This window comes from Ursus maritimus, unplaced genomic scaffold (genome assembly GCF_017311325.1).
Source record: "Ursus maritimus isolate PB19 unplaced genomic scaffold, ASM1731132v1 scaffold_6, whole genome shotgun sequence".
Lineage (NCBI taxonomy): Eukaryota > Metazoa > Chordata > Mammalia > Carnivora > Ursidae > Ursus > Ursus maritimus.
Window position 1 is genome coordinate 73,944,076 of NW_024426774.1, and position 23,667 is coordinate 73,967,742.

At 41.0% G+C, this 23,667-nt stretch overlaps 1 protein-coding gene across 5 annotated transcripts in view; it reads right to left on the reverse strand.

Moving 5' to 3' along the window:
- The window catches only part of KANSL3 (KAT8 regulatory NSL complex subunit 3), a 39,898-nt gene that overhangs the window by 15,869 nt on the left and 362 nt on the right, over window positions 1-23,667 (reverse strand). For 2 of the 5 annotated variants that reach the window (XM_040623535.1, XM_040623539.1), the window contains exons 2-11: window positions 22,636-22,899; window positions 20,053-20,223; window positions 11,216-11,306; window positions 10,890-11,075; window positions 3,597-3,728; window positions 3,234-3,350; window positions 2,889-2,990; window positions 2,709-2,780; window positions 1,484-1,558; window positions 1,147-1,304 (exon numbers count right to left, since the gene is read on the reverse strand). In XM_040623535.1, coding sequence (XP_040479469.1) covers window positions 1,147-1,304; window positions 1,484-1,558; window positions 2,709-2,780; window positions 2,889-2,990; window positions 3,234-3,350; window positions 3,597-3,728; window positions 10,890-11,075; window positions 11,216-11,306; window positions 20,053-20,223; window positions 22,636-22,850 — 1,319 coding nt within the window. In that variant the 5' untranslated portion in view covers window positions 22,851-22,899. Of the gene's footprint in view, window positions 1-1,146; window positions 1,305-1,483; window positions 1,559-2,708; window positions 2,781-2,888; window positions 2,991-3,233; window positions 3,351-3,596; window positions 3,729-10,889; window positions 11,076-11,215; window positions 11,307-20,052; window positions 20,292-22,104; window positions 22,175-22,635; window positions 22,900-23,571; window positions 23,662-23,667 lie in introns of those variants that run through there. The other 3 variants (XM_008699804.2, XM_040623538.1, XM_040623537.1) reach the window with 3 other exon arrangements.

Sequence of the window (23,667 nt, forward strand, 5' to 3'; positions counted from 1 at the left end):
AATGTCTGAATAACCAACAAAGACAATGTGCTTATACGACAATATTGCCTTGAGCACCAAAGGATTAGAAACAGCCAGATGACAAAGACCAGAAAGACCTCTCTAAAACATCGCTTGGTAAGAAACTGACAAGACAGGTGGGAGTAGGTACTTGCTTTAAGCTCACTAACTAAAGCACACCAATGAAATTAATCTCTATAATTGAACATATAAAAAAAGGAAGCCCAACAAATGACACACCTCTTTTTCAGTACATTTCATGAAAGCATAATTAAAGGCCCTACAGGCAGCCAGCCTTTAAGAGGCCAGGGGCCATCTCAACGACCTAAGGTGTCCCTTCCAAACTCCAGCTGTTTTTACTCCAAAACATGTAACAGGATGTTTAATACAAATAAAATCTACATTCACATACATCCTTAGTAAGGAACAAAATATAAAGAAACGCCTACCCCAGTGAAAGCACCAAGACTGCATTCACTGGGTCTCAAAGTATCTCCTTCCCACTGGGTAACTACTAATCGCAAAGGGAAATAAGGCAACTTGACAGTGGAGAAACCTGGAAGATGCCACCTTCACCACGTGATCAAGGTTAACATCACCAGTGATAAGACACATCAACATCGTGTATCCCCAGGGAGGATGCGCTGAGGGCTTATCACAAACACAAAAAATGTCCAAAACCTAAACAGAGGGACAGCCTACAAAATAACTGGCCAGAAGTCTTCAAAGAAATGTCAAGGTCATGAAAGACTAAGGAATAGTATGAAATTCAAGGAGACTGAGGAGATAAGGCAACTAGTAACAACATGTGATCCTGGATTGGATACTGGATAGGAAAATGACGTTAGTGAGCCAACTGACAATATCTGCATCTGTAATTAGATAACAGTATCATACAGTGTTAACTTCCTCATTAATTCTACTCTGGTTATTTAAGATGCTAACATTTGGGAAATCTGAGTTAAGGGTATATAAGAATTTTTTGTACTACTCTTGCAACTTCTTATAAATCTGAATTAGTTTAAAATGTAAAATGGTTCCCCCTTTCACGGAAGCAGATTCAGTCTATAGTTACATCACCACCTCACAGGCATCTCTCCAACATCGCGACACGGCTCTCTCACAGCTCTGGCGGAAGCCACGCACCTGAGATTATCGTCAGCTCCCCCAACCACCACCAAGCTGTTCTCAGCCCGAATCTTCTCCCGGAAATCTTCCATGGCTTCAGGATGACACTGCAAGGAATTCTGCCCAATGACAAAGAGGACTGGAGTCTTCATATCCAAGAGGGGATCATCCACATCCTAAAACATGTACAGGTTTCATAATCAGCCAGTTCCTATTCACTAAGCACTGATCTATCAAGTCTGCTGAGGGGAGCCAGCTGGGCAACTGCAGTCGCTAAGTGCCAGTTTGGGCGACGCAAGCACCCCCTTATGCTCACCAGTTAGGGACCCACCAATCAGCTGCACCGCATGCTTACCCCTCTGGGACCATCCACAGTAAGTAAAGGAAACCCAAGGCAGACAACTGCAGTGACGTACTCCATCACTGACACCTGGAAATAATACAATAGTTTGTCTCAAGGTCAACTGACTTTACTGCAGCTACACCCTACCCAGAATCCAAGGTGGTCCAGATCCACCAGCTAGTCCCATCTCTTCCTCCCCAGTCCCAATCCCCAGGAGTACCAGCCATAGTGGCAGCAGTACGATCACAAGACACAACATGGAGCCCTGAGAGAACGGCAGCAGAGGGCTGAACCACAGGATGGGCAGCTCAATGCTTCCATCCTATTAATTGCCTAGATTTGAGTGCTCCTATTCACTTTTTCCTCCACTAACGGCAAATGCAATCAGGGGGACACAAATGTTGCTCTTCTTCCTTAAGCGAAGAAAACCTCTCCCTGTGAATCTGATGGCTAGCTCCCAGGCACTCCAAATTTGTGAGAGCAGTTGCTGACTGAATTCTGTCATTCCCAGGACCAGGGAGTGCAGGGAGACAGCCTCCTTCCTCTAGTGGGCCTAGATGTCATACTTGACCAGACCACATGAAGCAGCACAGACTCCACTTATTTGACCCACTTGAGAACTGGGGCTTTGGACAGATCAGGGACACTTACACAAACTAATGTACATACAAATTGTGTAAAATAATAAAGAAAAGATTCCTTGATGTCTTAGAAAGGGACAGAATATGAACACAACATCAAATTCCAAAGCTATTAAAATTCATACCTGCTAGTATATTTTTTTAAGGTGGGAGAATAGTACTTATGTTTGGGGGTGGGGGAGGAATTTTTTTTTCAGAGATACATGCTAAAATATATATTTATATATATTTATATATATATAAATATATATGACATAAATGATATTTGGGATTTTCTTCAAAATAACTGGAGGAGAGAGAAAGTGGGCAGGGGAAAGATGAAAAAAGTCTAGCCATGAGTTGATCACTGGTAAAGCTGGGTGAGGGGCCCACGGGATTTATTATAGGTCTGTTCTCCCTTTTAAGTTTCTGTTTAAAATTTCCACAATAAAGTTAAAAAATAAAGTTAGTCTTCTACACCTTAAAATGCATATATGCAGGCAGATCATCTAGCACAGTGTCTGGAACATAAAAAAGGACTCGATGGTAGCAATCAGCAGTAATAGCATCAGTTTCCTATCCCAAGACAGCCTCCAAATGAGATGGGAATTACTTACGTGACAGGCCACCAAAGCTCCTGTATTCCAGCCAATCAAGATAATGGGTTTGTGGGGGAAATGGCTGTGAATCTTTGTGGGAAGAGAGAGACAATAGTAAGACAGGAGGCCACAGCTGGATGCAAAATAAGCCCAGCATGCTGGGTGTGCCACAGTGACCCGAAACAAGGGCACTCTCACCTCCAGCACTTTGCTTCTCACGGCCCCAATCATATGCTCGAGACACTGCAGAACTCCTACCCCACTACCATTGTTCAGCAGGTGGGTGGCTACAGGGATGACCTACAGGAAACAAAGTGGAAGCCGTGCCAGCAGAGGTTAAGTTCAAATCTCCTCTCAATTCTGCTTAACCTACCCTAAGTCCCTTCAACCTTGGATAAACACCATTCGAATTAAAAACAAAAAGAAAGCGGGGGTTATGCTCAACATTTAAGTCTATTCTGACTCCCTCCCACGTTCTGTCTGCTCAGTCTTCCAAGACTCTATTCCAACCCAGGAGACAGTTCCTCTTATTCCCACACATACCTTGCCTAAGCAGGAGAGCTGAGACTGCCAGAAGCGGTGGCGGCGTGAGGTGGGGAACACGGAGCTAGAAGGCCCGGAGGAGGCAATGAGAATGAGAGGAGAGCCAGGAAGTTTGCTCTACGGAGAAAGAACCCCAACAGAGAACCAGTGAGGGTGACGTGTTCCTCCACAAAATCTCAAGGATCCCATTACCCTTCTTATCCCAACCAATGCCAATTTCCTTATGAAACTCTGCTACGCACTATATACAACCAGTTATTAATGGGAAAAGTTAAGTCATTTATTATCCTCTTGCTAAGGTTCTGAGACTGGATTCTAAAAACTTCGTGGCTCATAGTTAAGTCTTGAGCTGTTCTGACTTACTGGTTTGTTATGAGAAAGCACTCCCACAGCAGGATCCCAGGGTCTCTTCAGCAGGAGGGACAAGGCCTCAGCTCCTGCAGCCCCAGTCTTCGTGTTAGATGATACAAGCATCCGGTCGATCAAAGTAGGGATCTAGAGGCAAAAGCAAAGATGCTTCTAGTGCAAAGCAGGAGACCTGCCCACTGGCAGGAATCAAGTGGGAAGAAAGACCCCCACTATGAACCACAGCCAGCCTTCAAATAAGCCTCTCAAACTTTACTCAGGGGCAAAAGTACAAATGAGTGGACGGCTGAAAAGTATGCCTCCCATCATTATAGAAAGAAACCGGTGATATGCATCAGGAGACTTAAATTTATTCCTACCTCCTTCCCAAAGGATTCTTTTTTTTTTTTTTTAAAGATTTTATTTATTTATTTGACAGAGAGAGTGGAAGAGCCCAAGCAGGGGGAGCAACAGGCAGAGGGAGAGGAAGAAGCAGACTCCCTACTGAGCTAGGAGCCCGATGCAGGACTCAATCCCAGGAACCCGCAATCATGACCTGAGCTAAAGGCAGATGCTTAACCAACTAAGCCATCCAGGCATCTCTTCCCAAAGGATTCTACTTCTGAGAACTTTTCCTAACAAAATACATCAAAACCAAAAACACACACATGGGGTTGGAGGGATGTGTGTGTATAAAAGACAAATTCATTCTCAATAATGATCAAAAAGAAGAAATAACCTAAATATGTCTATAAGAGAGTGATTAAACAAATTATCCACATAACTAGGTATTAAGGGTTAATTTAAAAGAATTTATAATAAGGAAGTAACTTTGCTAAAATGTTAAAGAAAAAACTTGAAAACATAAAAAATTACCTCTACTCAGAAAAAATGCTATTAGAAAATATGCCAAAATATTAATAGTTATCTTTATGGAGTTATGGACAGCTCTTTCCTTTTTAGATTTCTGTATTTTCTAAACTTCCTCAATGAACATCAGTTGACTTTATAAATTAAAAAAAAATCTGCATTTTCTTCCAGAGTACTGCCTTCAAGCTTCAGCATATTAAAGAAATCGTTATTGTGCCCAAAATAATATATCCTATGTACTGTGTATATTGTGATTTATACCATATCCTATTTTTCACTATTCACCAGAAAATGTGACCTCAAAGATGTCTAAGTATAGGTTTCGGACATCTTGATGCTTACACTGAAGAAATATCTCTGTGAAAAAAAAAAAGAAGTATCTCTGTGAATTCCACATTACTCACAAAAGGTCAAAGTGACCTAGGGGAAAGGAAAGATTTTCAAATGTTAAAGGTAGTCTTCAGGAAAAACAAAAACAGGGCACCTGGGTGGCTAAGTTGGTTAAGCGTGATCCCAGGGTCCTAGGAGGAGTCCCACATCGGGCTCCCTGCTCAGCAGGGAGTCTGCTTCTCCCTCTCCCTCTGCCCCCCTCTCTTCTCTTTCTCAGATAAATAAATAAAAATCTTTAAAAAACAAAAACAAAAACATTCTGAAAAACTAGAGAATGAAAAGTACTATGGTGATGCAGGTTGTAAAAAGTCAGCCCACAGCTAACACCATACCCAACAGTAAAAAGTTAAGAGCTTTTCCTATAAGATCAGGAACAAGATAAGGATGCCCACTCTGACCACTTTTACTCAACACTGTATTACTATTAGTCCTAGCTAGAGCAATTAGATAAGAAAAATAAAAGGAATCCAAATTAGAAAGGAAGAAGTAAAACTGACATATTTGCAGATGACATATTCTATATAGAAAACCCTAAAGAGTCCACCAAAAAAAGCTGTTAGAACTAATAAACAAGGGGCACCTGGGTGGCGCAGATAGTTAAGTGTCTGCCTTCGGCTCAGGTCATGATCTCCAGGTCCTGGAATGGAGCCCCACATCAGGCTCCCAGCTCAGCGGGAAGTCTGATTCTCCCTCCCCTTCTGCCTCTACCCCTGCTTGTGCAGTCTCTGTCTCTCTCTCTCTAACGAATAAATAAAATCTTTTTAAAAAAATTAACTCAAAATGGATCAAAAACTTCAACATAAGACCTGAAACCATAAAATTCCTGTAAGAAAACACAGGCAGTAAGCTCTGTGACATTTGTCTTGGTGATAAGTTTTTAAATCTGACACCAAAAGCAAAGGCAACAAAAGCAAAAATAAACTATTGGGACTATATCAAACTAAACAGCTTCTGCACAGTAAAGGAAACCATAACAAAATGAAAAGGCAATCTACTGAACAGGAGAAGATATCTACAAATGATATATCCAACAAGGGGTTAATATCTAAAATATATAAAGAACTCTGACAACTCGACAGCAAAAAATAATCCATGTAGAATGTAGAAGATCTGAACAGACATGTCTCCAAGGAAGACATACTGATGGCCAAAAGACACAGGAAAAGATGCTCAACAACATTCATCACGTAAATGCAAACCAAAACGATAGTAAGAAATCATCTTACCTCTGTTAGAATGGCTATTAGGAAAAAGAGAAATACCAAGTGCTGGCAAGGACGTGAGATAAGGGAACATTTATGCACTGTTGGTGGGAATGTGAACTGGTGTAGCCTCTAGGAAAACAGTATGGAGGTTCATCAAAAAATTAAAAACAACTCCTATATGATCCAGCAATTCTACTTCTGGGTATTTACCCAAAGAAAACAAAAACACTAACTCAAAATCAGTCATAAAAAAGGAAGGAAATTTTGCCATTTGCCACAACATGGATGCTGAGGGCATTATGCTATGTGAAATGAGTCAGAGAAAAGACAAACACTGTATGATCTCATTATGTTTAGAATCTAAAGAAAAAAACAAAACAACAACAACAAAAACAAGCTCACAGATATAGATAATAAATTGGTGGCTGCCAGATGCAGGGGACCGGGTGTGGACAAAATAGGTGAAGGGGATCAAAAGTACAATCTTATAGTTCTAAAATAAATAAGTCAAGGGGCGCCTGGGTGGCACAGCGGTTAAGCGTCTGCCTTTGGCTCAGGGCGTGATCCCGGCGTTCTGGGATCGAGCCCCACATCAGGCTCTTCCGCTGTGAGCCTGCTTCTTCCTCTCCCACTCCCCCTGCTTGTGTTCCCTCTCTCGCTGGCTGTCTCTATCTTTGTCGAATAAATAAATAAAATCTTTAAAAAATAAAATAAAATGAAATAAAATAAAAAAGTCATGGGGATATGATGGTCAGCATGGTGACTATAGTCAATATTGTATTGCCTATTTGAAAGTTGCTGAGGGTAGATCTTAAAAGTTCTCATCACAAGAAAAAAAATTTCGTAACTGTGCATGGTGACACACATTAACTAGACTTACTGTGGTGACCGTTTTGCAATATATACAAATATCAAGTCATGTTGTACAGCTGAAATGCTCTACATCACAAAGTTCGAAGACAACACAAGAAAATAAGCTGCACCAGGCAATGACAAGCATGGACAGTATTATTTATTTATCAAGATTTTATTTACTTATTTGAGAGAGAAAGAGAGAGCACAAGTGGGGGAAGCAGCAGGCAGAGGGAGAAGCAGGCTCACCGCTGAGCAAGGAGCCCAACGCGGGACTCGACCCCAGGACCCCGGGACCCTGACCTGAGCTGAAGGCAGACGCCTAACCAAATGAGCTACCCAGACACCCAGTATTATTAATTTAAAAGAAGCAAGACTAAAAAGATTTCTGCCTGAGAAATTAGGGGGAATATATCATGAGACCGTCTGAGTTTAATTCAGGGAACAAATGTTTATGCCGCAGCTGCAGTTACAAGGCACCAGGCTTGTACTGCAAAAGAACTTAAACTACAAGGAGTAAGGAAGACAAAAACACAAATAACAAAAGAGGCTATTTATAACTGCCAGAAAAAACCAGAAACCCCACACTGCTGATTCAAACCATCCGACAGAGGAGGAGGAAGTCGAGGCAATTTTCATCTGAAGATGCAGCATGTGAAGTGAGATGTGTTCTGCAGAATTCCAACAAAACATGGGAAAAATGCTTTCCAATCAGTGACGGATAGAAGCAAGCCTTTGTAGGGCTTATTCTAGACAGACATGGCCTGAAGTCAGGGATTCCAGTATGGAAGTTGGGAGGACATAAGGACAGTAACAAAGGCAAAGGATCTTCACTACAAACTGGCCATTTCTCTGTAACTTATTCTGTAACTACAAGCCACTCTAACACCTTGAGGCAGAGGATCTGATCTGAATTAGACTTTAAAAGCTTTCATCTGGCAGTAGAGTACAACTCGAAAACAACAAAGCCTTGAAACTCACTTTCTGTCAATATAGACTACTTAGAAAACTAATTAATCAATAACCAACTTCTCTGCTTGGAGCTAGGCAGAACAAGCCTAACTGGTCTCTCCAACACTGCATCCCTCTGAACAGAAAATTAAGAGACTAGGGTATATACCTTCTCTGCTCTCTTCACAATGGCTCTAATGCTGAAAGTAGCTGGGCCAAAAGCATGACCCCATTCACCTGCATTTCCATTCAACAGGTACATTAAAAGGAGGTAAAAGACCTTTACTTTAAAAACTTTAAGACATTAATGAAAGAAATTGAAGATGACACAAAGAAATGGATATTCCATGCTTATGGATTAGAAAAATTAATATTGTTAAAATGTCCAGGGGGCGCCTGGGTGGCACAGTCGTTAAGCGTCTGCCTTCGGCTCAGGGCGTGATCCCGGCGTTCCGGGATCGAGTCCCACATTGGGCTCCTCGGCTGGGAGCCTGCTTCTTCCTCTCCCACTCCCCTGCTGTGTTCCCTCTCTCGCTGGCTGTCTCTCTGTCACACAAATAAATAAAATCTTTAAAAAAAAAAATGTCCATACTACCAAAGGCAATCTACATGAGATTCAATGCAATCCCTATCAAAATTACAATTTTTCAGAGAACTAGAATAATCCTAAAATTTGTATGGAAGCACAAAAGACCCCAAATAGCCAAAGCAATCTTGAAAAAGAACAACAAAGCTGGAGATATCATAATCCCAGATTTCAAGATACACTACCAAAGCCACAGTAATCCAAACAGTATGGTACTAACACAAAAACACATAGATCAATGGAACAGAATAGAGAACCCGGAAATAAACCCACACTTATATGGTCAATTAATCTATGACAAAGGAGGCAAGAATATACAATGGGGAAAAGACAGTCTCTTTAATAAATGGTGTTGGGAAAACTGGAGAGCTACATGCAAAAGAATGAAACTGGGCCACTTTCTTATACCATACACAAAAATAAACTCAAAATGGATTAAAGACCTAAATGTGAGATCTGAAACCATAAAACTCCTAAAAGAAAATACAGGCAGTAACCTCCAGGATATTGGCCTTAGGCAACATATTTATGGATCTGTCCCCTCGGGCAAGGGAAACAAAAGCAAAAATAAGCTATTGGGACTACACCAAAAAAAAAAAACCAAACAAACAAAAAAAAAAACTTTTGCACAGCAAAGGAAACCATCAACAAAATGAAAAGGCAACCTCCTGAATGGGAGAAGATATTTACAAATGATATATCTGACAAGGAGTTAATTATCCAAAATATATAAAGAACTTATACCACTCAACACCAAAAAAATAATAATCCAATTAAAAACGGGCAGAGGACCTGAATAGACACTTTTCCAAGAGGGCATACAGATGGCCAACAGACATGAAAAGACGCACAACATCACTAACCATCAGGGAAATGCAAATCAAAACCACAAGGAGTTACTACCTTATACCAGTCAGAATGGCTAAAATAAAAAAGACAAGAAATAACAAGTGCCAGAGAGGTTATGGAGATAAGGGAATCCTTGTGCGCTCTTGGTGGGAATGTCAACTGGTGCAACCACTGGGGAAAAGAGTATGGAGGTTCCTCAAAAAATTAAAAATAGAATTGCCATATGATCCAGTACTTCACTACTGAGCATTTACTCAAGAAAATAAAAACACTAATTTGAAAAGATATATGCACCCTACGTTCACTACAGCATTATTTATAGTAGCCAAGATATGGAAGTAACCAAGCGTCCATCCATAGATGAATGGGTAAAGATGATGTGGTATATATACACAATAGAATATTACCCAGCCATGAAAAAGAATGAGATCCTACCATTTGCAACAAAATAGATGGACCTAGAGGATATTATGCTAAGTGAATGAAGACAGAGAAAGACAAATACCGTATAATTCCACTTATATGTGGAATCTAAAAAATAAAACAAATGAACAAACTAAAAAACAGAAACAGGCTCAAATTCCGAGAACAAACTGGTGGTTGCCAGAGGAAAGAGGGTTAGGGGGATGGGTGAAATAAGTGAAGGGGGTTAAGACATACAAACTTTTTTTTTTTTTTTTTAAAGATTTATTTATTCGACAGAGACAGCCAGTGAGAGAAGGAACACAAGCAGGGGGAGTGGGAGAGGAAGAAGCAGGCTTCCAGAAGAGCCTGACGTGGGGCTCGATCCCATAACGCCGGGATCACGCCCTGAGCCAAAGGCAGATGCTTAACTGCTGTGCCACCCAGGCGCCCCAAGACATACAAACTTCTAATTATAAAATAAATACAGGGATGAAAAGTACAGCAGAGGGAACAGTCAATAATATTGCAGTAACATTCTACGGTGACAGATGGTGACTACACTCATTGTGGGGAGCACTGAGTAATGTATGGAATTGTCAAATCACTATGTGGTATACCTGAAAGTAATATAACACTGTATCTTGACTATACTTAAATAATAAAAATTAAACATAAATTCAAAAAAGTTTTAGAGAGAAACAACCAAAGTATTTGTTGCGAACCTGACAGTCTAAGAAAACACGAGTCTGTCAGTAGAGGAACCACTGCTGAGAGCACAGCCTAAAATGGACAGCACTCTGGAAATCTCCCCACGCTGCAGCCCTGCACTCCAAACACCCAAGTCTGCTTCTTGCCTCCTCAACACACCTCCCTGGTAAACCCTCCATCTTCCCCATGATAATTCAATTCTTTTCTCACCTCACCTCAGAGGTGACTCAAACCACAAGCTGCAGGGCTGGAGAGGCTAAAAGTACATTTTGGTTTTCAGGCCTTACACTTCGTCCTGGAGACAGCAGGGCTAAAGACGTTTATGCCAGACAAAACGTGAAATGATACCATGTCTCCTATTTTTATTCGCAAACCTGTTCGCTTCAGTCATGTCCTCCAAGCTAACCAGGCAGTGACCTTGCCCAACCCCACTTCCTGAACCCACAGCAGAGGCTGGCCAACCCAGGACAGGACAGACACCAGTCATAGCCTTACCTTCCCTTTCAGTGTCTGCAAAGCATCCAGGTAGGCGGCCAGCATGGGCAGACTCAAGGTCTCCACCAGGGTGGTATGCAGCCACTGGATCAGTTTGGTGTCCCAGCTCACACTTGCCAGAGCCTGCCGCACTCGCCTCGCACACTTGTCCACAGCAACACGGCGCAGCACTGGCTCATTGCAAGCCTGGAAGATGTAAGTGAAGTGGTAACACGAGGGCCACCTTATTAACAACTGGGGCAGGCGGGAGGGGGACCAACAAGTTAGTCAGCCAGTAAGGCTGAACTAGGAAGAGAACACCGATGGGCCAATTTCTAGAGTCTTACCCCTTCATTGGCCAAGCGGGCAAGCCGGTCAGATTGCAGGGCTTTGAGGATCTTGTTAAATAGCTTGTTCTGGGCCATTGTCCAGCCAGTCCTATAAGAGAAACTCCGAGGAATTAAAGTCAAACTCTGGGGACACTCCTCATGCATGTACGCTGTACAAAGATTATGCCATGTTTTTGGTCTGCACTCTGAACCAATATAACTCGAAGCAGCTTAAAGACCACTGAGCTAGAGCACAAGCCCTAGACTTTCTGGTCCCGATCCTGCCCACAAATCACCTCAGTATACATCTGTATTAATACATATACTACAAGTCAAAACCAGCTATGAATGAAGTTTTTTTTTCAGTGCTAGGAAAGCCAATTATTTATCTAGAGGCTAAAACAATCCATTAATAAATAAGAGCATGGCACCACTGCACTATAATATATTTGAATTTCACAAGTTAAATATTTCACACAAAAAGACAGGATGAACAAGTGTTTCAGTATACTAAAACCTCAGACTAAGGTAAGAGACCTATTTAAATTATCTTCAGGAATATAACAGAAAGAGAAGAAATGAAGCTTTTCCCTAATATTGCACCCCACACTATCTCTCTCCCCTTCCCATGTATGTTTTTTATAATTTTCTGTATACTACACAATTAGCAAGTTTACTTTTGAATGTCTGTTCCATGTAAGTTAACACTGTACAATCCCTGCATGACACTGGTATTCGCACTTCTACTTTGATTGAGGAAGGCTTAGTGTGTCCTCCTCCAACTCAGCAGTAAACTCCTGCAATTAGAAACTAGCCCTACTGTTCTTGCTCCCACCTCATCACACCCAGCACAGTGGCAAGGAGCTTATTTAAGTACCCCCTCGGCCCACTCCGGGCAATCTTAATGACTCTGATACTCCAACTCTGGCCAGTAACCTTCCTAAAGAGACTAAGAGAAAGGAAACAGAAGATGCCAATTAATATTTGTTTATCAACTCTCCCTGCCACACACACACATAAAAACTAGTAATTAAGTTTCCTTTAAAAAAACAATTTAAGTGGATGCCAGGCCCAAATGAGAACCTGGAGTGAGATCATAGTAGCATTTCAATCAGTAGGATTAAAGTAAATAGGGCTGAGACAACCACTAGCCAATTGGAAAAAGACAATCTGGACCCCTACATATCACTGTTTATACCAAAATAAATTCTAAGTAGAAAAGTTAAATATTAAAAAATAAAGTTACTAAAAGTAATAGGAAAGAGTGGTGTGTGTATATATATAATGTATGTATATGTATATGTACATATACATATGTATGTATAAGGAGTAAGACCTTTCTAAATATGACCTAATACCTAGAAGCCATAAAAGATAAATATTAAAGATCTAAATAAAAATTTCAAACTTCTGTAAAGGAAAAAACTAAACTATCATGAACAAAGTCAAAACACAATGGAAAAATAACTGTCATTTCATTAAAATAGGAAAAAACCTCCAGAAAATTAGTGAGAAAATAAAAAAATACTCAAAACAAAACAATAGGCAAAGAACATGAAAAGGCAGTTCACACAAAAAAAGGAGTCGATTCCCTCCAAAATCACACATGCAAATGAAAATCATAAAATATTATTTTTCACCTATCAAATGGGTAAAAATTAAGAAACTTAATAATACTCTGTGTTGTGAGAGCGTAAGAAAATAGGTCCCTCCATACTTTGTTGATGGAAATATAAATTAGTACAACCTCTTGGAAAGTCAATTACAGAGGGAAAAATAATCAATCAAAAAACCTATGTCAAATCATGTCACTCTGCTCAAAAGCCTTTAGTGGCCCCATTCCAATCAGTTAAAAGCAACCACGTCCTTGCAGTGGGCTATCTGGACCCCACTGCCTCTCCAACCTCACCATCCATGACTGCCTGACTCACTGGGCTTCACCACATTGCCCCATCCCCCCTGACACACACACCTTCCATGCTCCCACATCACAGACTGGGCCCTGGTCATCCATTCCTTCTAGCTGAAACAACGGCTCCCTCTCCGATTTCCTCCAGGTCACTGCTCAAATGTTACCTTCTACTGAGGCTTCCCCTGACTCACCCTTATTTAAAACTACCAATACCCAGATTCCCTAGTCCCCTTTCCAGCCACATCACCACCTCATGCTCCACCCATTTTACTTCTTTGTTCACGTGTCTCCCTCTGTTACTTCTTTGTTAGTGTGTCTCCCTCTGCTAGAATGTAAAGGGCAACACGGCAGGGATTTCTGTCAGTTTTGTTTAAGTGTTATATCCCCAGCATATAAAACAGTGTCTGACACACAAGAGCCACTTGGACATCTGCTGAATGGATGAAATGGATGAACTGTATGCATACTACATTCCAAGCCCTGTAAATAGCTGAGTGCAGATACCAACCCCTACACTCCCCACCACATTAAGCACTGTGCAGGAGAGGAACGCAGAAACATGATTCAGGTTCAACTGTAAACAGTGTATGGCCATACCTGGGTGGGCAAACTGAGGAAGGTGCTTCAAACAGCTTCAACAATCTCAATTTCTCTCACTTTATAACAGACTAGTATCTTTTCCATCATACACCGCCAGCAAAATACCCTATTTTCTACAGGTCATCTAAGAATACTAGTAACAAGGCCCAGTAAACATGCAGACGGAGGACAAATTACCCTTTGTTACTCGCTTTCTACAACTATCCTACTGTCCTTAGATTAAATACCCTTTAGAAAGGGAGAAAATAATGGGCCTTCATTTCCTCTGTAAGATAAAATCTCCGCCTACCACATCTCCAGTTTTACAACTGACTACAGGTACACACAGCCCAAGAGAACACTAAGTAGGAGCAAGGACTCTAACCAGCTCTGCAATAAAGAACTGGCTGTGTGTCCTCAGTCTCCTTGACTGTAAAATAGATGTGGACTACTCGGCCTGCAAGGTTGCTTCTAGCAACCAAAAACTCAGCTATGATTACTGATGGAAGCAGAAGTTGTAAGAGAACAGCTGAAGTCCGTGATGGAGAATTTAGAAGCACCCTCTATCTTCAGTAGCTATTCTTGCTACAGCTGAATCCTTTAACCTCCCAAGCCTCCCATCCTTCCATAACCCCCTTGTGGGGTACTAAAAGGGTTTTGTGGAATTGTCCTTTTCCTTATTTTCCCCTACTTCTCTTGGTTTAATTCCTGCTACTTCATCAGGATCCAGTCGGTTTTTGTTGCGGTTTGATATTTCAGAGATTTTTGATTTGGGAGGTGGGGAGAGGCTTCAACTCAACACTGGAACTCAGAGTACCTTGGGATCAGGAAAGCTTGTGGGAGAGCAGCTCCACCCCACTGGTTCACGATCTCATTTTCCTCCACATTATTTAAATGCACAGCACATTCACACGAGTAGTCGCTTTCTCATGTATAGCAATTCTCCACGTATAGCAATTCTCAAGTGGACTTTGGATGTATTTCCGTATCAGCACACCTCTTTGTTTTTAATGGCTGGTTCTACCCTACTGGTGGGCATTTAGGTTGTGTCTCTTCTATCGCTATTACAAACAGTTGCAGTAACCACCCTTCCTTTCCCCACCAACACACACATACACACATCTGTCTACATCTTTATACAGGCATGCAAGTATCTCTGTAAGATAAATTTTCTTCAAGTGGAAATGACAGATCAAAGGCTATCTGTGTCAAAAATTTCAAATTTCCAGTTCTGTGAAAATAGTATATATAAAAAAACTGCAACACCTCAAAAGTGGTATTACACTGTAGCCTCACCCCAGGTAATACTGCCCACTTCAAATCAAACAGGCGAAGCAATGAACACAATTTCTTCATGTTCGACTATCTCTTGTGCTTTCTCAAAGTCTATCAATCATGTTGCAAACCTTAATTCCAAGGGCAGAGAATAGGGTATAATTTATTTACGAGGCACCAACAGCATTTCCAAAATTATCCTGTTCTTTATTATATAACAGGATGTTTTCTCTATTTGTTTTTCTTACTCTATATTTATTCTGAAACCCAAAATGATGGAAGCAAGAAAAATGATGTGAACAAAATGGGAGGGGGCTAGAAAGCTACTTAGAAATTACTACCATACACCAACGACAGCTGAAATTAAATTGAAAAACCACAATGTTGAGAGTCTAAAATCCCAGAAAAAGGTCTTAGGATTGTTGCTGGATATATAACAAAGTGATTCCAAGAACTGAAACGTGTTCTCTGTATTTTGTCAGCTTCGTGGGAGGCTGGAAAATTAAGTGGGCAGAAAAAAAATGATCTAACCCAAGATTAAGATAAAGAGCATGCAAAAGATATAATTAAGGAAAATTTTAAAAACAGGAGACAGAATTTTAAATACAAGTCTAAACAGTCAAATAGCTGATGGGAATTGTGGTGAGTCAATGTGCTCCCCTACCTAAACCAATTCAATTTTCATGAGTGCAAAACTGCCTTTTCTTCATTTCTTAGATGAGATCAGAAAATCTCATATTCCCCATGCTTTTATAGAACCTGACTGATCTCTGGCCTCTGGCTCATCTTATCCAAAGCAGCCCAAGTCACACTGGTCACAGAAAAGCCTAATGTTTTCAAAGGTAATTATTTTTTCTCGGATACCGTTTTAAGGAAGACTAATTCAGTATTAAAATGGCTAAAGGATTTTTTTTGTCAAACAGGGAGAGACAAAGATCATCAGAGAGACTGAATAGGCCACACTTATTTTTTTCCAGATTATAAAAATTCTTTGATTAGACACTAAGAGAAAGGAAGAGGAAAGAGAAGGAGAGGGAGGGAGGGAAGAGAGGGAAACTCAAAGATTTTGGACTCAAAATTTCAAACACCCAACCTAAGATTAATACACAGATAGGTACATATAATATTGAGAGATATGATTAGAGCAAATTTTAAAACGGAGAACAATCTTCCTTTGGCTGAATTCAGAAGTTCTGAATTTTAAGATAAGACAACTTGCTTAAGGACACTAGATTCTTTTACTGAAACATTAGAAATGTCCTAAAGTCCATTTGACCATGCTGAGACATATCATGTGCCAGGAGTATTTCGTTAAATCTCTTTCAAAAGCTGTGTATCTAATTAAACTTGGCATTCGATAAAACATTTGGGGGGAAAAAAAGCCGGTCCAACTTCCTCAGAACAACAGTGCTATGCCAGCAAATATAAATCATTTTCAAAGGCTCTACAAGCCACACGACTTTGACATGCAGACACAAGAGCATGATCTAGACCAGAGGTCAGCAAACTTTTTCTTTAATAGGCTGGATAGTAAATATTTCAGTTTGTGGGCCACATGGTCTGGGTCACAACTATTCAACTCTGTGGGTATAGTGCAAAAGCAGACATGGACAATACCTAAATAATGTGCATGGCTATGTTCCAATGAAACTACATTTATGGACACTGAAATCTGATTTCATGTGTCTTTTGACTTTTTTCAACCACTTAAAAATGTAAAAAACATTCTTAGCTCATGGGCCATACAAAAACAAGCAATGGGTCAAATGTGGCACATGGGCCATAGTTTGCCAACCCCTGATCTAGGCAATTAAATCAGGCAGAGAGGGATATTTAAACTGTTTCACAAAATATCAGACATTACTAGAGAAAGAGTCATTTGGGGGTAGGAGCGGGTCTTCATTATCTATACACAGAAAGCTATCTAAAGGCAGTTTCTACTGAAATAATTCAAGAGGGGGGAAAAGGGCTCTAACAAAGAAAATAAAGTTTCTGACTCTGCTGATAGATCAGTAAGCTCTAAGGAAAAACAGATTTCTAGGGCACTGTCCTATAGCCCATGAGTTCTTGATGTGGGAAACCGTAATTTTACAGGATTTTATACAGGAAGAAAAGAAGCAGCAATTTAACAATCAAGTCAAGGGAAAGAATGGTAACAAGATGATTATAATCAGAGCACAGGGAACTAACTGCAAGCTCTACACAGGCTACACATCCAGAATTCAGGGACAAGGTCATAAAATGGTGACCTCTGAAACTGAAGCCAGTATCATCAAATAATGAAATTAGCTGGGTGCAAAAGTGACCTACCTGAAGAGATGGTTTGTAAGCCTGTTGCTAATGAGAGGACTCCTCCAAAATCTCATCAGACACTAAAAAACAAATAATCTGAGATAAACTGAGCGCTAATTAATCATATCAATCTGTGGCAATGTCATAACAGAAGGATGGAGGTCCACATGGAGAAAGACAAGCCAAAGATAAGACACTGTCAGTGTTTCTCTGCAGGACTAGGCAGGTGATGGTGTGCCCTGGCCTACTCTGTGGGCCCATCTTGCTTTGAGGGAAAATGGGTGTCTCCAGCTGGCTTGTTGAAGGAGGGTGCCTCTGGGGCAGACTGTCCACTCACCACCCACTTCTGGAACAGAACAGCTTCCCAAACTCTCCTACTGAGAACTGATGCTCTGGCCAGGCCACCCCAGTGTCTCATTTGCCTTACAGGTTATTTCTCTTCTTGTAAATTAAGAATCAGATATTCATATGCATTGTCTCTGATGACTTTGGTAAGTATGAAGAGTCCCTAAAAACCTCCTGATCATGACCATAGGTGAACAGATAAAAAGAACTTCATGCAGTTCTCCCACGCAGTTTTGGAAATTGCAAACTGAGGATAAGGCAACCCATAACACCACAAAGGGACACATAACGGTGTGAGGCTGCCTTGTTCAGCCACCACTAACTGGTCTCTCTTTTTGAGAGATGTGCCCTTACATAACCAAGAACCCTGAGCTTTGGAGTCAGACAGCTTGCTTTGAACAAATACCTGCTCTATCACTTCCTAAACTAAGGTTTCTTAAACTCCCTGAGCTCAGTTTCTTCATCTTATAAAACAGAGACGAAGAAGGGATATAGCTCAGAGAATTATTGTGAGGATTAAAAGAAATAATGCATATGAAGCGCATGGCACAGTGCCTGGCACCTAGAAAGCACTCAACAAATGATAGTTCTTTTTTGGTACTACCACTGTCACCATTTTCTATTATTATTAACTGCAACAACGGCGATAGTGTTTTTGCTCCGTTCACTGACTCCGGGAGTATTCTAGTCGATCTTCACTCACAGCAGAAGTTTGCCTCTTTAGCTGAAGCTCTGGAGAGCATTTTCCCTTCTTAAGACACAACAGCAATTCCAAATTAAGACCCCCAGACAACTTCTTCACAAGCTCTTCACCCAGGTGCAGAACTGCTCCTCCTTCCATAGCTACTACCTTGCTCACACAAGCATACCCGCTCAATCTCATTCCCTGCTTCTGACCAGACTCAGAAACCATGCCAATTGCCTCAAACCTTCCTACCCTTCTTCCTATCTAATTACCGCTTCCTCTTCCATTACTATAAAACAAGAGCTCTCCAACATTATGGCAAGTTTACCACCTACATACTCCTGATGTGAAGATTTTAACATTCCCTTACACACAGTAGATAGAGCCATCAGGGAAATGCAAATTAAATGCACAATGAGAAGTCACTTTGCATCCACTAGAATGGTAATAATAAAAAAAGAGGCAGACAATAACAAGTGTTAGCAAAGATGTGGGAAAACTGGAACTCTCATACACTGCTGGTGGGAATGCAGAATGGCAAAGCCCCTTTAGAAAATAGCTGGAAATTCCTCAAAACTTAAACAGAGTTACCGTATGACCCAGCAATTCCACTCCTAGGTATATATGCAAGAGAACTGAAAACACAAGTCCACAAAAAAATAAGTACATGAATGTTCATAGCAACATTATCCAAAATAACCAAATAGTGTTAGCAACCCAAATATCCATCAATGGATGAATGGATAAACAAAATGTGGTATATCCACACAATGGAATTTCAGCAATAAAAGGGAATGAAGTACCAACTTGTGCTACATGAATGAACCTTGAAAACATTATGCTATGTGAAAAAAGCCAGACACAAAAGGCCACATATCTTATGATTCCATTTATATGAAATGTCCAGAATAGAAAAATTTAGAGAAACAGAAAGTAGACTGGTGGTTGTCAGGGGATGAAGGGGTTGGGAGGAAATGGGAAATGACTGTTAATGGGTACAGAGTTTCTTTTGTGGATGACAAAAATGTTCATCAAATTGATTGTGGTGATGCATATACAACAAAGCACTGATTGTTCACATTAAGCAGGTGAATTGCATGGTATGTACATTTTATCTTCATAAAGTTGCTATGCAATAAGTAAAAGATAAATAAATGTATGCTAAAGGAACAATGACAAATGGGCCAGAGCCGAGTGGGGTCCCTGGGTCAGGAGGAAGCATGGGAATAAAATCAGCCAACAAATTCATGAAAACTCCCTCAAAACCACAGACTGCAAATCTATTCTTAAAAGCCACTCAAATCAAACATCTGCTAGCTTTTCAAGTGACTCCAAAACATTTTTATCACTCTAGCTATAGCCCATATAAATACAGTATCTTACAAATGTACTCTTATTTAATGGCTTGTTTGATTGTAGTCCAATAGCATACCTGCACTATATAAGATACAGAACTAGTCATACCTATCATATTTAATTCATTTACTTATTCAATAAACATTTATTATATGCCTACTATGTGCCAGGCAGTGTCCTAGGTGTCAGGTATGCAAAGATGGCTGAGACACAAGCCCTGCTCTCAAGCACCTCACTGCATCCTGAGCTGAGAGTTATAACACAGAGTTAAGAAAACATTCTGACTCCTGTGGCTGCAAATGAAATAAACTCCTCTAACAGATGTGTTTCAATGAAGATGATGATACAAAATATTCACAATGCAATGACCATTAACCCTATAGTGACCAGTCCTCCTGAGCAGTGGCCTACCTGTTGACATGCTCCTCCCAGTCCTCTGGTGGAGGAGGGGCATCTGCATCAGTCCTGGCGAAGATGACATGCCGTTCACACTCATTCATCACGCTGCGTGCCTTCTGATTGTCATAGAGTGGCACAGGGGTTGATGTGACTGTCTCCACATCTATTGGGACGTCTGATTCACTGTAAACAGGTGAGGAAATAGGACCAGGCCACACGTACTTCACACAACACAGGTGTTTAACGATCATCTGGTTGCCAAAAAATGACTCTTTAATACAATCAGCTTGAAAGTATGCATAAGCACATTATACCCACAAGAAATTATGATCCAAAGTCATCTTTCCCACACTTGTCTAGATCTCTGCCCTCTGACATCCTGTTATGTGCTGGGGGAACACAAAGTCATTTTAAAATGTGTCTATATAAAAAATGACAAACAGCTATTTTTTTAAAAGACAAAAATATTCCCTAAGCAAACAGGTGACTACCTAGATGTACCTTCTAATACAGTAACTATAAGCCACATGCAACTGTTTCAATTAATAAAAATTAAGCGGAATTGAAAATTCAGTTCCTTGGTTACACTAGCCACATTTCAAGTGCTGAACAGACATATGTGGCTAGCAGCTACCATATCAGCACAGATACAGAACGTTTTTCTCATTGCAGAGAGTTCTGTTGGACAGTGCTAGTTTTAAATTATTCGTACAAACTTTCTCTTTCATTAGCAAGTCAACTGGAAGTTAATTATATGCTATAAAAGCCTATGATTGTCTAAGATAGATCACCTAGAATGTAGACACCTTATTGAACTCACTGTGTAAGGAGCCTAGAACAGGAACAAACAAAAATGGATATGTGATGGATCTTTCGTATTTTAAAATGTTAATGAAATCCTAGTGCCATAAGGGCTCTTCACTGCACCAAATCAGTCACTCAGAATACTATGCCGCTCAAAACGGTCTACTGGCCATTCTATCTATCAAACATCGCTTTAACTTTTTGACCCTGATGATGATCTTACTGCATCTATCCCAATGGCTGGAATAATTACATCATTATGAAATGAAGTGAAATATGTGCAGCTAGATTTGGTGGTACGTGAAAGAGCTGATTACCTTCTCTGGACCAGACATTGGGCTAGGCACTTGGACTGTATGCCTAAAAGAAAACTCCAGATTTCACCATTCCTAACCTATCCCCCACTGCCCCACCCCCAGTCTTCCTCAACTCACGGTACCACTCAGCTACTCAAGCCAAAAATCTGACTCATCCTAATTTTGCCTTTTCCTTTATCCCTGGCCTGTCTTTCCAATTCACCACAGCAGGTCCTGTTGGCTCTATCTGTGAAATATATCTCAAGGCCATCCTTTTTCTTCATCTGTACTATTCCTGCCTCTACTCAACCTATCATATCTCTGGCCCCCACTACTGCAATGGTCTCCTAGCAGGTCTTCTAATTCCACTCCTGAACTGTACCTATTCAAGAAAAATTCAAAGTGACCTTTTAAAAATATAAATCCAATCTCTAGTTTAAAATCCTTCAATGACTTCTTACCACTCTTAGCATCAAATTCCTACATGAGGTAGACTCCACCAACTTCTTTCCTAGCTCCCACTAACACCCTCACTACAACTATATTCCTGACACAATAACCTATAAAGAGTCCCTAGAACATGCTAATTCCCACTTTCAGGACCTATATACGGAGATGTGTAAGTTTCCAAGTATTGAAATGAGCAAGTCCACAGAATCTCACTTTAAGAAAATACCATAAGATCTGAACACAGGAGTTTCAGTGTTAGCAAGAAGCTTTAAAGGAGCTCTGGAGTTATGCCCCAGGCCAGATTAGATTAAAACAAATAAACAAAAAATCTCTTCCCCCCAAAAAGTTTACAAAATTATTAAGGGCATGATTTGATCATCAAAATAGGATATATCAACCAATCTTGAAATAAAACTAGAATACCTTAAAGCTCAAAAGAACTGCAATAAGTTTATTTAGGCTAAATGTAATTGTATCACATATGACATAGTAAGTTTAAGAAAAAAATCCTTACCCTATAGTGTAGGCCAGTTGAAAATACAATCAGACCTAGGAAGGGTTTACATCAACCCGTGGGTGACAAGCTAAGAGAGAAAGCAAGGCAGAATATGTCTTGGAATATGCTCCTAAACTTTGCTGGGTGAAGCCAGGAAAAGGAAATCACATTACCTCAAAAAGGTTATTGTTGCCAGTGTCAGTGCAAGCCAAAACACTGGAGTAAAAGAAATGAGCCTAATCCCGAGAGGCAGTTTATAAAAAATCAACTCTTCTGTCTTTTTCATCACCAGCTAAATAATCCTCTTCCCATACAAGTCCTATTAACTATGTGGGATATATTGTTTGCTTTCCTAACTTGTTAGATGTCTTGAATGCAGATGTCTACATATAGGCCGGATATCCTCATACTGCTTAACAGAGATGCCTTAAGTAAATATCCAAGGCCCCCATACAATCTCCCATAATAAAATCCTTTCTAATCCCCACCATCTGATTACTGTCCAGTTAGAGGGCAAGGGCAGCCCTTAGGAGAGAAGCCCAAACTCACATGGTACTTTCGTGCTGCCTCCGGGGAGTAACAAAGAGCATGCGCGTGGGGCGAGCACTACTGGCATCTGGGTGGGCACTCCATGGCTTGGCATAGCTATGATCCAGAAAAACCAGGTCCAGCTCCCGCTCGTGCACTGAAAGCTGAAAGAGCAGCGAGGTGCCCATGCGCCGCGCTGAAGTCTGGAAGTCCCTCTCCCCACCCCGGTGGGCCATGTCAGTAGAGGCCAGCAAGTCAGAGAATGGGTATCTGCATGCTAGTCACCTGCAGTGAAAAGTTTCGGTTTAAGTCAATTCAAAGATTCTAAATTTCTTCCAGCCTAGAATAATATCTAATATGCTTCTTACTTTTGTGACTTTCTATCATTCATAATTGAGTATCCATTACACCGTAGACCCTTGCCCACCATAGGCAGGGCTCCTGAGATCCCACACCACCCCCAAAAAAGGCTATTGGCACCATAGGATCCTCCACACTCAATCCCTACAAAATTAGTTTACTGGACATCTCTTTGACTCCACTGTTCACAAAGGCCTCACAAGGACACATACTAAACTTGCTGGCCAGCACCACAAATTCCTATGCAGGCAGGCAGGGTTTTGGCAAACAGGAATCACAAACATTCATTCTTCCAAAGCTAAAGGGCTCCCTCCTTCCATTGCTTTACACCATTCCCTCTATCTTCACAGAGCCCTCTCTCCGCGGCCAGAGCCGAAGCACCCCACTAACAGCAGGGCAACGTGGGCCTCCAGGGAGCCCTTCAAGTCTCTTTCTTATGTTAAAAGTTTTGCAACTATTTCCTAATATTCTAGAGTCCTTAAAATACCGAAATGAGAGCTCCTGCCCTAAGGCTGCAATAAAACGCTCTCCCAGGAAGCCCCCTCTCCTCCGCCCCAGGGTGGGTAGTCCCCGGAAACCGCCCCGTACTCCACGTACCCCTCCAGGGGTCTCGCCACTGCGCCTCGAAACGCCCCATCTAGTAGGCAGGGCTTATAATTCGCACTGTACAGACGGAGGCGCCGGCTCGGGGGG